The sequence below is a fragment of the Grampus griseus genome, assembly GCF_964374135.1.
Source record: "Grampus griseus genome assembly, chromosome: 8".
NCBI classification, from domain to species: domain Eukaryota; kingdom Metazoa; phylum Chordata; class Mammalia; order Artiodactyla; family Delphinidae; genus Grampus; species Grampus griseus.
In genome coordinates, this window is record NC_139002.1 from 101,628,706 (window position 1) to 101,641,265 (window position 12,560).

The 12,560-nt window shown below is 53.6% G+C and overlaps 1 protein-coding gene across 1 annotated transcript; it reads left to right on the forward strand.

The window, feature by feature from the left end:
* Window positions 1–2,054: 2,054 nt before the first annotated feature.
* On the forward strand, window positions 2,055–8,199 carry SLC3A2 (solute carrier family 3 member 2). The gene is made up of 9 exons (XM_082659181.1): window positions 2,055–2,601; window positions 2,993–3,166; window positions 3,749–3,843; window positions 5,496–5,564; window positions 5,670–5,728; window positions 5,879–6,059; window positions 6,173–6,316; window positions 7,474–7,557; window positions 7,682–8,199. The coding sequence occupies exons 1-9, from the start codon at window positions 2,169–2,171 to the stop codon at window positions 8,042–8,044; spliced, it is 1,602 nt and encodes a 533-aa protein (XP_082515307.1). The 5' UTR covers window positions 2,055–2,168; the 3' UTR covers window positions 8,045–8,199.
* Window positions 8,200–12,560: the final 4,361 nt, after the last annotated feature.

A 12,560-nucleotide genomic window follows, 5' to 3' on the forward strand; every position in this document is an offset into this window, starting at 1 on the left:
AAGTGCCTACTGTGTGCTACCCCTGAGCAGGCACGTCCATGAACAAATAGCACGAGGCCCCTGCCACTCGTCTTGAAGCGCCGACACTCAGACAAGGAAATGTAATGAACAAATGAGACGTGAATTGTAGAAGAGAGAGGTGCACAGTGGATGGAAAGTAATCCTTTCGGGGGAGTTGAGAAAAGCTATCATTTGAGCTAGGTCTGGAAGGAATTGGAGCTTATGAGGCAGGGTGGCAGAACAGGAAGGGCAGAACACAGAGGGAACGGCATGTACAAAGATGCAGAGGCCTGACAAAGCTGGGTGTGTTGTGGGACTAACGGGTGTGTGAAGGCTGATGTTGCTGGAGGGTGGTCCCTGTGGCAGGTGTGGTGGGTGATAAACTTGGGAAGGTAAGTTGTTAGCTTATTTACCGCATGCAGGAGGGATTTGTTTCATCTTTCTGGAGCCATGGGGGGCTGTGAGTAAGATACTATGTGTATGTATGGGGGTGTTATGTTGGACTATCTCAAGGAGAGTGTCTGACCCCACAGTTCTTAACTTTGAGCTTTCATGCTGGTGATAAAGTCTGTTCACAGCCCCTGGTTGGCATGCCCAGGGCACCCTGGACTCCTTATCCTCATTGAGCACAGGTCTGAACTCCAACCTCTACCCGCTTGCCTGGGGTGAGGGATGGGGATGGGCTCTGGTACGAAGAAGGAAGGGGAATGGCACGGGATGAGCCTTTTCACTCTCTTGGTTCTCCTTTGGTACCTTTTCTATTTCTTCAGATCTTGGCTTCTGCTTTCTTCCAAATACACAGCTATCTTGGCTTCCAGCCCAGGTGGGAGAGGGAGAAAGAACTTATTTCCTTCAGCGCCTCTCTGAAAATAACCCAGCTGGCAGTGCGCAGGAACAAGAAGTTCCTGAGAGTGTTGGCACCTCATGGTGTTGATGTCCGGCAGTCCCTGCTGTGAATTGTCTCATTCTCAATCCAAGGACCTCTGTGGGGAGAAGTTGGGTGGTTTTCAAGGCCTCTGCAGTACCAGCTGCCTCCAAGGCCTAGCATAGTGAAGGGGTAAGGGAGGTAAGGGAACCATGGCACCGTGGGGAGATTGGGCTAATGTGTGGGAGGCCCTGCAAGGAGGGGAAGATTCTGGCCATGGCAATCTTCTGATCTGGTGTAAGGAGAAGGTGGGGGCCTCTAACTGAGGCCCAGCCCCAGAATGTTGTCAGCCCCGAGGCTGTCCATCCATCTCTTTTGGATGTCAGGTTCCTAGCTGCCCGACATCCTGGGGCCAGAAAGTGGGGGTGGGGTAGGGTAAGATGGGGAGTGTCAGCAACTGTGCTGTCCAAACAGATTTATCATAAAATATCATGGGGAAGGCTAGATTAGGGTTAATTCACTAAAGTTAATAAAGCACAGTACTGTAGTGGGCACTCAGTAAATAGTTGCCGCATGATGAATTAATTGAACTAAATTCAAGATATCTTGAAAGAGTGGGAGTAGCCCTGCGGGGAATCGGAGGTCTAGCGCCAAGTCCCAGAGGCCTGAGAAGACAAGGTCTGGTGGGGGAAAGGGCTGAGTTGAGTTTGATTGGCTCTGAGAGTACAAGTGGCCATGCGAAGTTGGGAAGACCAGGCGGTGGCCTGAGCCCTGGGCCAGGGGCAAATGGAGGGTGGTGTCCAGGGAAGTCACAAACCTTCGGTGTGGGCAAAGAAGGGCCTCGGGACCCCCCCGCAGTTCTGGATATCCCCTTTGGCCCACTTTCCGGCAGCGCGAGGGACCAGCGGGGACCTGAGGCAGGACAAAGCACAGACCCCGCCCACCTAAAGGTGGCTCCGTGCTCAGCCTTCTTTATGTCCGAACCTTAGGGCTAGACTGTTCGAGGTGAGGAATTCGACCACACGGCCGTCGGAAGCGAGTTCCCAATATTATTCCCTCGGCCGCCGCCCACCCTTTCAGTCCCTGGAAGAGCAATCCAGGATGTTCCACTTTAAGGGGCGGGCCGGGGCGGGGCTCCCGTGCCCAGTCCCAGAGACCGCGCCCGCCCGGCCGCAGACGCGGTCGTGGAAGCTGAGCGGAGTCACGGAAACCTGGGAGACTGTTCTGGGGCCGGGAGGTCCGGGCAGCTATCCAGCCACCAGCTGACCGCAGGCTGCGTCGTGTTGCCGGTTTCGCAGGCACCATGAGCCAGGACGCCGAGGTGGACATGAAGGAAGTGGAGCTGAACGAGCTGGAACCCGAGAAGCAGCCGATGAACGCGGCGTCGGGGGCGGCTGTGGCCGTGGCCGTGGCGGGCGGCACCGAGAAGAATGGTCTGGTGAAGATCAAGGTGGCCGACGACGAGGCGGACGCGGCGGCCGCGGCCAAGTTCACAGGCCTGTCTAAAGAGGAGCTGCTGAAGGTGGCAGGCAGGCCTGGCTGGGTACGCACCCGCTGGGCGCTGCTGCTGCTCTTCTGGCTCGGCTGGCTGGGCATGCTGGCGGGCGCCGTGGTCATCATCGTTCGGGCGCCGCGCTGCCGCGAGCTGCCCGCAATGAGCTGGTGGCACAAGGGCGCCCTCTACCGCATTGGCGACCTTCAGGCCTTCCAGGGCCGCGACGCAGGCGACCTAGTGGGTGAGTCCGGGGCTCCCCCACCCCCACCCCGCGTTCCCCTGGTTTAACTGGTCACCGGCTTCGACCCCTGTGCCCAGATTGACCCAGGTGGTTCTCCACCCTTCCTGGTACTGGTGACCGACCCCCGGGACGTAGCCCCTCCTTCTTTCTTCGAAGGAAACCGCCCCCCACTCCCTCTTTCCTGAGGGTGGCTGACTCAGCATGCTCCCTTCCCCCGCTCCCGGCGCCAGTAGCCTATCGCTGCCGGTTTCTGAAGCAATGTTCTAGTCTCCTTACAACAGCTTCTCTCGTGATCCAGCCAAACCGCCCCCCCCAACTTCGTCTCGGGGAGAATAGGGGCGATCAGGGGCCTCAGGGAGGCGTCACTTTAAACTCTGCTTCTCCATTTCAGGCCTGAAGGGGCGGCTTGATTACTTGAGCACCCTGAAGGTAAAAGGTTTTGTGTTGGGCCCAATTCACCAGAACCAGAAGGATGACCTCACAGGGACCAACTTGGAACAGATCGCCCCCACTTTCGGCTCCAAGGAAGATTTTGACAGTCTCCTGCAATCGGCCAAGAAAAAGAGTGGGTGTCCTAGAGCTCGCTAGCAGCTAGGAAGGGCTTGGCCTTCTGGCCAGAGGAAAGGCCGGATAGCTTTACTGTCTGGTGTATTGCTGAGTGGCTCAGAGTTTTCCTAAGGCAGGTACACGGGAGGTTTGTTAGGCTTCAGCCTAACATGGACTTGTCAGGTGGTTCAGAGACTTTCTGTACTTGGATGTGCAGTTATTTGACTTCTGGGCTTCAGTGCCCTTATTTGCAAAATGTAGGTTTTTGCTACATCAGTGGTTTTAAAACTTGTAAAAGAGTGGATCCTTTTGAAAAAAAATCCAAGTAAAATCTTTTCTTACATTGAACAGGGTTTGCCTTGGGGGTGAGGGGCCCAGGGCCTCATAAGCTCAGCCTTCTCTGTTACACTACCCTCCCCCCGCCTCCCGCCCTGCCACTTGCTCATATCTCTGTTTCAAAGGAATGAGTTTTGCCAGGGTTCAAGTCTAAGCTTTTGTACCAATACGTAGGAAATACTCTGCCGACTTATATTTGTTGATTTCCTCCTTTCCCCTCCCCCCAGAGTCTTTCTATCAACTGCCTCCCCCTCCATTGTTCTAGGCATCCGGGTCATCCTAGACCTCACTCCCAACTACAAGGGCCAGAACCTGTGGTTCCACTCCACTCAGATTGACACTGTGGCCACCAAAGTGAAGGTGAGTGTGTTGGTGCCTGTGGCCTGTGGGAGCGGGACGCTGGGGCTGTTCGGTCCTTTCACAGTGAGTTCTATAAACGTAGCCCGGTGCCAGCCAAGGGGCCCCTTGCTCCTTGGAGCCAAGCAGGCGTGCTCCTCCCACAGGCAGAAGGATAGGCAAACATTGCACCCCTATTTTTGTTTGTTCCTTGTCTGACCACTCATTTTCCTTGTTTCCCTGACTCTGAGGGTGACAGTGCCAGGAAGGGAATTTCTCAGACGTGAATTTTCTTCCTTTTGGGAGAGGAAGCCCTTTCTCTATGGGAATTCTGTCCTGTCTGGTTTCCCCTTTCTTATTTGATGTGTTTTGGAGTGGAGCCCAGTCTGAAATTGTAAGCATTGGGGTCTTCCTATGTGTCTGGGAGTATGCTGAGTACTTTATATACCTTCTTTAATCGCCTGTGTAACCAAACAAGGTCCCTGTCAGTGTCCCTAATCTGTAAATGAGGAAGCTAAGGTTCACAGGTCTTTAATGTGCCCTGGGATTTGATGTTCCAACTAGTCTTATCTCTCTAATCTGCCTACTCTGAAGGCCTAGGCTCGAACTCTGTACCCTGCAGGCTGGGAGTGGGGCTTTGAATGTCATCCCAGCTCCTAATGCCTGGGTTCCAGGACACTGACCAGTTCAGAAAGGGTAGAACAAAAATGGAGGCAGACTCTGACACTTTGCTGGCAGCCGTGATTCTGAGGTAGAATTCTGTCGTCCCAGTTGACTGATCTCAGTTGACTCTTGGGGTCATTCGGTTCATTCCTTGCTACTTGCTGGAAGACCCTTTAAAAGTTACTGAGAAGGGAATGTTTTCAGATGGTGTGGCATGAGGTGTTGTAGCCTCAGATGAAGATGGAGACTAGAGGAGAGAGCACATGGATCAGAGAGAGCACATGGATCAGAGAGAGAAAGAGGAAGAGAGGGGCAGCAGGAGTGGGGTTCCATGTCATGTGCCCCATGAATGCCAGGGCTTCAGGCCTGGGCCTGTTCTGCAGAGCTGGCTTCTCTTTTCAAATCTTTGGCTAAACTGCCCTGGGGCTGTGCTTTGAATTTCACTTTTTTATCCTTGGTCTTGGCTCTGACTAGCTGTTTTACTTACACCCTCCCCAGGCTCCAGGAAACTGGGAGAGGAGTAAGTATACTCTTCTTGGGATCTTGGTTAGCATTTTCGCTCCCATCTCTGCTGCTCTCTGATTGTGGCCTTGGGCGCGCCTCCTTGCGTCTCTGACATTGTTTCCTTATCTGTAAAATGAGTATACCAGCATTCCACACATGCTAAGTGTTAGATGAAGTTACATGTATGAACACACTTTTCTCATAGGTCTTTTCTGTAGGGGTCAAACGTAAAGCTTAAAAAAAAAAAAAAAAGGTAAAGCTTTGTGATTCACCATGAGGAGGAGTAGAGAAGTAAAGCGTTATATCACTAAGAGAATCAATGATAGGTTAGAATGGAAGGGAACTAAAGGCTACCTCCAGGTTTATAATAGAGGCAAGAAAGTGAGACCGTTCACGGCAAGTGACTCCAGAGGCCACGGGAGAGTGCATGGTAGGCAAGATCTCGTGTGGGCTGAGCCCTTGCATGAGTGTTGATATCTTTCCTCTGTTCTTTTGCCTCCCTCCTGTAGGAAGCGCTGAGGTTTTGGCTGCAGGCTGGTGTGGATGGGTTCCAGGTTCGGGATGTGGGGAATCTGACAGTGAGTACCCTTTCCACGCGAGAAGCAGAGCCTGGGTGAGAACAGAGGCACCCGCCAGGGCCTGGTAGTGTGCCCTGCTTCTTGCCTCTGCTCTTTTCCTTCTAGGATGCGTCTTCACTCTTGGCGGAGTGGCAGAATATCACTAAGAGCTTCAGTGAAGATAGGTGGGTACCAGACCCTGGCTCCCCTAACTCAGCTCCTTTGTGGGAACCCCTCAGTGGAGTGTTAGCCCCAGGAAGCAGAGGTCCTAGTCCAGAAAACCTTCTTCCTTTCTTGTCCTGTACTACCCTTGACTCCTGCTCTGCTCTGTGCAGGCTCTTGATCGCAGGCACAGACTCCTCCGACCTTCAGCAGATCCTCAGCCTGCTCGAATCCGCCGAGGACCTGTTGTTGACCAGCTCTTACCTGTCAACCTCCAGTTTCACTGGGAAGCATACAAATTTCCTGGTCACCCAGTATTTGGACGCCTTTGGCAGCCGCTGGTGCAGCTGGAGTGTGAGTAACCACAGTGGTAGGAGAGGGGGCAGGAGGCCTTTTGGAAGAAAGGAGTGTTGGAAGGTGGAGGCAGAGGTGGGCCTTGGGGCTCACCGGTGCTTCCATTCCTGCAGTTGTCTCAGTCGGGGCTCCTGACTTCCTTCGTGCCACCTCAGCTCCTCCGACTCTACCAGCTGCTGCTCTTCACCCTGCCAGGGACCCCAGTTTTAAGCTATGGAGACGAGATTGGCCTAGAGGAAGCTGGCCTTCCTGGACAGGTATCGCTTGCTGCCTGCCCAGCACAGTGGGGGAGGCTGCATTCATCCGTCACGGTGGTTCTGTGGCTGGCAGTGCACGGGCAAGAGACTTGGGGAGGAACCTGCGTTGGATTGCTAGTCAGCCACCTGGGCAGTTGCTGTGTGACCTTGACAGGATATTTCACTTCTCTGACTCTTGGTCATCTCTGCCATGATACTACTTTTTTTATAAGGGTAGTTAGGACTGAATGAGGGCGTATTTTATTTTTATTTATTTTTTTGTTTTGTTTTGTTTTGTTTTTGCGGTACGCGGGCCTCTCACTATTGTGGCCTCTCCCGTCGCGGAGCACAGGCTCCGGACGCACAGGCTCAGCGGCCATGGCTCACAGGCCCAGCCGCTCCGCGGCATGTGGGATCTTTCCGGACCGGGGCACGAACCCGTGTCCCCTGCATCGGCAGGCGGACTCTCAACCACTGCGCCACCAGGGAAGCCCTAAGGGCGTATTTTAAAATGCAGTACCTGGCTCCTGGTAGGAGTTCAGTATGGTAGCCATCACTCGGTAATTCGTTCATTCACTGGGCAGCGGGTACTCGGTGTCAGGCTCTGCTCTCCAGGAACTCAGAGTTGCGTGGGGGAACCAGATGAGTAAGAGAAGTACATGCAGCCTTGGTGGGCCTTGGTGGGGTAAGACCATGAAGGCACCCAGTTAGCTTTAGCCACAGGGTTGGAGGTTGACACCTAAGCTGCTATTTATAGAACCTGTCATTCACTTACTCCACAAAGCTTTATGCAGTAATTCCTGTAGGCTATGCGTGGAGGAAACAAAAATACAGCGGTGCACAAAAGAGCTGGAGGTGGTGAAATTAGATAGTAAGCACATGTTGATAAAGGTGCCAGGTGCTGATATGTGCAAGAAAGCAGGGTAAGGGGCCTAGAGAGCGGGGACGTGGGTGGTTTTATATCAGATGGCCACAGGAAACCCGATGGAGGCACCTGAGCAGGGACCGGCGGGCAGTGAGGGGCTAGCTTGTGGCTGTCCGGGAGAAGCGCCCTCTAGGCTAGGGGACGGGGTGAGGCCCTGAGGTGGGGGACGTTATACTTCTGTGGGGCTGGAAGCGGGAGGAGGAGTTGGAGAGCGGCCCAGGTCTTTCCAAGTCCTGTTCTCCCTGCCTCTTAGCCTGTGAAGGCCCCGGTCATGCTGTGGGATGAATCCAGCTTTCCCAACACTTCAGGACCTGTAAACACCACCATGACTGTGAAGGTAAGGGTTTTAGATGGGCGGGGCCTGATCGGCAAGGGGTGAGGGCAGGTGGCCGGTGGGAGTTCGCGCCCCGGGGAGCCCTCCACCCCTTTCTGCTGTATCTTTACCACTTTACCGTTTGCAGGGCCAGAGCGAAGACCCTGGCTCCCTCCTCTCCCTGTTCCGATGGCTGAGTGATCAGCGGGGTAAGGAGCGCTCCCTGCTGCACGGAGATTTCCACGCACTCACCTCAGGGCCCGACCTCTTCGCCTATATCCGGCAGTGGGACCAGAGCGAGCGTTTCCTCATAGTGCTCAACTTTGGGGATGTGCGCCAGCCTGCTAGGCTGGGGGCCTCCAGCCTGCCTGCCGGCGCCAGCCTGCCAGCCAGTGTGGATCTGCTGCTCAGCACACAGCCAGGCCGCAAGGAGGGCGCCTCTCTTGAGCTGGAGCACCTGAACCTGGAGCCCCACGAGGGGCTGCTGCTCCGCTTCCCCTACCTGGCCTGACCTGGGCCCACTACCCTTCCCCTCCCCTCCGCAGGCCCTTTGAGTTCTGGTTTCTCTCTCTCTCTCTCTCTCTTCTTTTTTTTTTTTAACTGTTACAGATGAACCCCAAAATAGGGTGTTTTCTGGTTTCAAATAAAAGTCACCCCTACCTGGTATGGCCTCCTCTTCCCTCTACCCGCTGTCAACGGCAGGAAATTCTCTCCCCTTCTTCCCCTCTCCCCCACTGGACCCCCCGCCAAGTGACCAGGACCAGGGAGGAAGGGGCCTGTCGAGGTCACAACAGCAAGGTGGTGTCAGGACGAACTAGCATCCCGGCTCCCACCCGGCCCGGAGGTCTCAGCTCCTGCTGACTCTTCCTGACCACCTCCTCAGCAGTGGTCTCCAGCCAAGCGTGGTCACTTCTCCTGTTTTGCAGACTTCACCTTTCTGGGAGAAAAAGTGGGAGTGGGGTGGCCTGTTTTCTAAAAGGTACTTCTAAAAGATGCTGCAGGTTCTTCATTCAACAAGAATTTATTGTGTGCTTAGCACATGCCTGGGGTCACAGGAAGGAACACAGTACAAAGATCCTTATCTCCTTGGGGCTTATATTCTCGTGAGGAGATGGAGAAGAAAGAAGACGTATAAAATTAAGCGTATGGTGGACACGGTGGTAGTGTTCAAAGAGGAAAAGGTAGAGCAGGGAAAGAGGTAGGTGTGTGGCGTGGGGGGAGTTTGGGGTGAGGGCTAGAGGAGGCCTCACCAAGGAGGTGACATTTGAATAAAAGGTCTGAAAGAAGGGAGGGTGTTAACTTGCTAGATGTCTGGGAAGGAGCTCTCCAGGGCCCTGGGTGGGAGCACACCTGACTCTTGTGAGGAATGAGGTGGGGGCGAGGTGGAGAGGCCCGGGGATGAGGTCTGGTTGGCAAGGGGTGGGCAGGTGGTGAAGGGTATAGTAAGGCACGTAGTGGGAGGACGGGGGTGGGGAACAAACAGTTGGCAAACTGCACCGTTGGAGGGCATGGTCCCCAAAAGACTGCCCTCATTTCAGACACCAGCTGCAAGTTCTGGGTCCCCATGACCATCAGTGGGTTATTTGCTAGAGAGGCTCACAGAATGCAGGAAAGCACTAAGATTATGGTTTTATTATAGAGAAAGGATACACATTCAAAAACCAAGGACGGAAGCACAGGACCCATCTGGGATTGGGAGGGGTCCCAGCGTGAAGCGTCTGATGGTCCTTTCCCAGTGGAGTGGAGTCCTGTCACAGACCTCCTGACTGTAACCCACGGAGTGTGGCCAAGCTGGGAAGCTTGCCTAAGACTTTGGTGTCCAGAGTTTTTCTTGGGGCTTAATCACATATGCCCACGTGGCTAACGTTTATTCTCCAGCCCCTCCCGGAGGTTCTGGCTAATAGCTTTAGTCTCCAGCCCCTCCAGATGCCCCGTGTCCCAACGCCCTCATCATAAATCACATCACTAGGGACTTCCCTGGTGGCAGTGGTTAAGAGTCTGCCTGCCAATTCAGGGGACATGGGTTCGAGCCCTGGTGCAGGAAGATCCCATGTGCCGCGGAGCAGCTAAGCCCGTGCGCCACAACTACTGAGCCTGAGCTCTAGAGCCCGTGTGCCTAGAGCCCGTGCTCCGCAACAAGAGAAGCTACTGCAATGAGAAGACCGCGAGCCGTGATGAAGAGTAACCCATGCTCACCGCAACTAGAGAAAGCCCGCGTGCAGCAACAAAGACCTGACGCAGCCAAAATAAATAAATTTATTAAAAAAATAATAATAAATCACATCATTAGACTGATGTCTGAAGGCCCCAGACTAACAAAGACACTCCTATCAGGCAGGACATTCCAGGGGCCTAGATATCACCTCCCAGTAACAGGGCAAAGGCCAGACTTTGGTGGTGGTAAGAAGCGTTGGAATCCTGTATTTATTTTGCAGGCAGAGCCACAGGATTTGCAGTCATAATGAGTTTTAGGTTGGCCTTACAGCCTCAGGTTGAGCTTGGCCCTCTTAGGGAAAAGAACACTCGTTCCTGTAGGATGGGGCTTGGGTCGGGACTGGGTGTCTTAAGGGTGTCTTGATGTAAGGGACAGATCAAAAGGATTAGATGCCCCAAATTAACGTCGAGTCCTTGTCTGCTGACCCTTGGCCTGAGGGCTGTGAGGCAAGGCGTGCACAGGGCATGGACTCCGAGACTTCAGTTCCTGAGAAGACACATTCTGCAACCTGCCAGTTGGACCTGAGCGCTCTTCTGCCTGGGATTTGCCTTCCTCTCCTCACGGCCCCTCCCCCTTCTGGCCCACGTCTAATCTGGGCCTCTCCTCTTCCTGAGGCTCCCCACCCCTTCCCTCCTTGGTCCTTTCCCAGGGTCCCAGCTCCAGCCCTCCCTTTCCCCCTCTCCCTCGGCCTCCTGGCCTCCCCTCTGATCCACAGTTTGCATCATGGGGTCGCTACAGATGGGGCCTCATCGTGACTGTGTGCTTTGCAACTTACTGTGGGCTTAACACTTCAAAAAAATTGTGGTAAAATATACATAGCATGAAATTTACCATTTTAACCACTTTTGGGCATACAGTTCAGTGGCGTGAAGTACTTCACAGTGTTGTGCAACCATGGCCACCTTCCATCTACAGAACTTTTTCATCACGCCAAACTGAGACTGTCCGTTAAACAGTAACTCCTCCCATATTCTTTTTTATTAACTAGAATGGGGCTTCCCTGGTGGCGCAGTGGTTGAGAGTCTGCCTGCCGATGCAGGGGACACGGGTTCGAGCCCTGGTCTGGGAAGATCCCACATGACGCGGAGCAGCTGGGCCCGTGAGCCACAATACTGAGCCTGCGCATCTGGAGCCTGTGCTTCCGCAACAAGAGAGGCAGCGATAGTGAGAGACCCGCGCACCGCGATGAAGAGTGGCCCCTGTTCGCCGCAACTAGAGAAAGCCCTCGCACAGAAACGAAGACCCAACACAGCCAAAAAAAAAAAAAAAAAAGTAGTGGCTTAAAAAAATAAATAAATAAAATGAATAAACCAAAAATTAAATGAAGACATTCAAATTTCCAGCGGTGCTGAGTAATCCTGGTAATACTCTGACCTCTGTGCTGTGGAGAAACAAGTGAGAACATGAACTTGCAGGCCCTCTGACATCTGCAAGAACTGTACCATTACGTATTTCTCCCTGACTGCCCACGTTAAGGACGGAAGGAAATAGAGCCAGATGCAGTCATAGAAGCTGTCTCGTCAGCCTTGCGGCTACCCTATGACGAAGGAATTCTCACCCTTATTATCACAGATGAGGAAAGTGGCCAGAATGCCTCTCCCCAGGGCAGTCGGAGCTGACAGCAAGACTCACCTGAAATGGGGGCAGAGGGCCAAGGGCAGGTGGCTTCCACAGAAAGGCACCTCTGCGATTCATTCACTCAACAAACAGTTTTTGAGTTACTGCTCTGTTCCTGGTACCATCCTCATTTCCAGATTCAGGGTGAACAAGACCCTGCCTGAATACGGTTTCCAGTCTCCAGAGGACCACATGCTTGGCCTCCTGAGCACTGCAGCCACCTCTTAAGGGTTAAGCACACTTGTGTTTAAATGAGATAATCGGTTAAATAAGATTTCACTTTTTTTTTCCCTTTCTGAGTCATTGTGATACATCTATGAGGATTGTGGGGACCTTATTTATAGGGTAAGGGACCTCTGCTCTTGGACACAGCAGTGGAGCTGCCATGTAGACACAGGCCTTAACCCCATAGTCAAGCCACCAGACTCGGTCTTTCCCCAGGGCCTCTAGCCAGTTACCTGCGGGTCGGGGAGGGAACTGACATTTTCCATTGCTCTTAGTGCCAATCAATGTGCTATGTGTTGGGACATAAAGGGGACTAAAAGACTGCCACTGTTCTGGGCTTCACTGATTGGAGTGGAAGCAGATGTGCAAATAATCACAGTTCTGAGGTGAAGGCTGTGGGTCAGCTGTAAACTGGGCCCCGTGGAGCACAGACAAAGCGTTTAACCAAGGAGAGATCAGGGAAAGCCTCCTGGAGCCTTCGTCTGAGTTGGGACTGAGGCACAAGCAGGCAGGCATTCATGTGACGCCCGTAGAGGACAGGGCCACCCGGCTAGAGGGGACATTACGTATAGCCACTCAGTTGAGACGCCCTGGTGAGTGTGGTTTTGGACCACACTAGCCTGGGAGAGTGGTGACAGCCAACTGAAGCACTAAGGGCTTTAACAGCCATGCTCAAATTAGCTGTACTTTGCCTGTTTGTAGATTAGTGGTTCCCACCCTGGTTATGCAGAATCCTCTGGAAAACTCTCTCCCATTCAACATTCACTGAGTTGGAATCTCCAAGGGAGTGAGCCTGGGAGTCTTTTTTTTTTTTTTTTTTTTGCGGGACGCGGGCCTCTCACTGTTACGGCCTCTCCCGTTGCAGAGCACAGGCTCTGGACGCGCAGGCTCAGCAGCCATGACTCACAGGCCCAGCCGCTCCACAGCGTGTGGGATCTTCCCGGACCGGGGCACGAACCCGTATCCCCTG

Bases quoted from the DNA above. Each gene is read 5' to 3' on its own strand.
- SLC3A2 (XM_082659181.1), top strand. From the start codon at position 2,169: ATGAGCCAGGACGCCGAGGTGGACATGAAGGAAGTGGAGCTGAACGAG. The intron at 5,565-5,669 runs GTGAGTACCCTT...TTTTCCTTCTAG, and splicing joins GGGATGTGGGGAATCTGACA to GATGCGTCTTCACTCTTGGC. The intron at 7,558-7,681 runs GTAAGGGTTTTA...TACCGTTTGCAG, and splicing joins ACACCACCATGACTGTGAAG to GGCCAGAGCGAAGACCCTGG.